Genomic DNA, 1048 nt, shown 5'->3' with positions numbered 1-1048 from the left:
GCCGGCCGGCGGGGGGCCGCCCACCCAGGCTGCAGGCACACAGCGACATGGTGCACGTGGGTGAGACCCACCTCGCCCTCGTGCCCGCCAGGGACCCTCCTGAGATGCTCTTTGCACGTACCTGGGGGGGGTGCCCCGTAGCGCCTCTGCCCGTTGATCTGCACCAGTTCGATGCCGGTTTCTTTTGCCCAGGCAAGCAGGGCCACCTTGTTGGCCTGGTTGATACTGTTGGTCCATGTCTGAGGAGGGAGAAGATGTTGGCGCTTGTCTGGGCAAAGAGTTTCCAACCTCCCAGCTGGGGGTATCCCAACCCCAGGAAGCAACCGCAAGGCCCAGCACCGGCCGGCATGCACAGGCCAGACCCCTCTGCCCTCCAGGAATCGGGAGGACCCTCTCAACATTGCACACCCAAAGGGACTACCCTGCCCACTGTCCAAGCTTGCTCCACATAACCAAGTCCAGCAACTTTGGTAGAGCACAAGAGCACAAACAGTTCCCCTATGGATGCCTGCGAGGGTTTGAAAGCACCTGGCTGGTGCTGCAAGAGGGGGCTGGAGCACAGAGCCAAGGGGACCCATCACATCACGAGATCCCAGCAGGCTGGGACCCCAGGGCAGCCAACCACCCTCCACCAGCATCTCCTCAGGCTTCTGAGGACATCAGTGTCTGGAGACACCATCCATGTGGCAACACCATCAGGTTTTAGCTCATTAAGTACCGCAAAGTCTCATTAGGGCCTCCAAAACTACACGCTGCGGGGGATTAACCCCAGCTCAGGCTCAAAAGCAGCTGGGCTGCACCTTCAGCTGGTGCATCTCATCTCATCTCATCTCCAGGTGCATCTCCAGCTGGTGGCACATTTCTGCCTCCCAGGGAGGTCATCTCTCCTGGAGACCAGGAAACACCTTCGGATGATGCTGGGGTCCCGCACAGGGCAAACCTCCGCTGAGAGGGGGCAGAAAGCCCCGCCACCCCCACCACGAAGCTCCCAGGGCCGGGTCCCGGCACAGGGCACCTCCTTCCCCCGGTTCGGGGGGTGCCAGGGCTC

At 61.6% G+C, this 1048-nt stretch overlaps 1 protein-coding gene across 1 annotated transcript in view; it reads right to left on the bottom strand.

Annotated features, from left to right (window-relative positions):
* The window catches only part of DND1 (DND microRNA-mediated repression inhibitor 1), a 2227-nt gene extending 1826 nt beyond the window's left edge, over window positions 1-401 (bottom strand). The window contains exons 1-2 of the mRNA XM_035900755.1: window positions 122-401; window positions 3-29 (exon numbers count right to left, since the gene is read on the bottom strand). Of these exons, the coding sequence (XP_035756648.1) occupies window positions 3-29; window positions 122-401 (307 nt within the window). The remainder of the gene's footprint in view (window positions 1-2; window positions 30-121) is intronic.
* Between the last annotated feature and the right edge of the window lie 647 nt (window positions 402-1048).

The sequence above is a fragment of the Egretta garzetta genome, unplaced genomic scaffold (genome assembly GCF_000687185.1).
Source record: "Egretta garzetta isolate BGI_Z169 unplaced genomic scaffold, ASM68718v1 scaffold521, whole genome shotgun sequence".
NCBI lineage: Eukaryota > Metazoa > Chordata > Aves > Pelecaniformes > Ardeidae > Egretta > Egretta garzetta.
The sequence above is the reverse complement of the archived record's forward strand: the minus strand, read 5'-3'. Positions and strand labels throughout refer to the sequence as shown.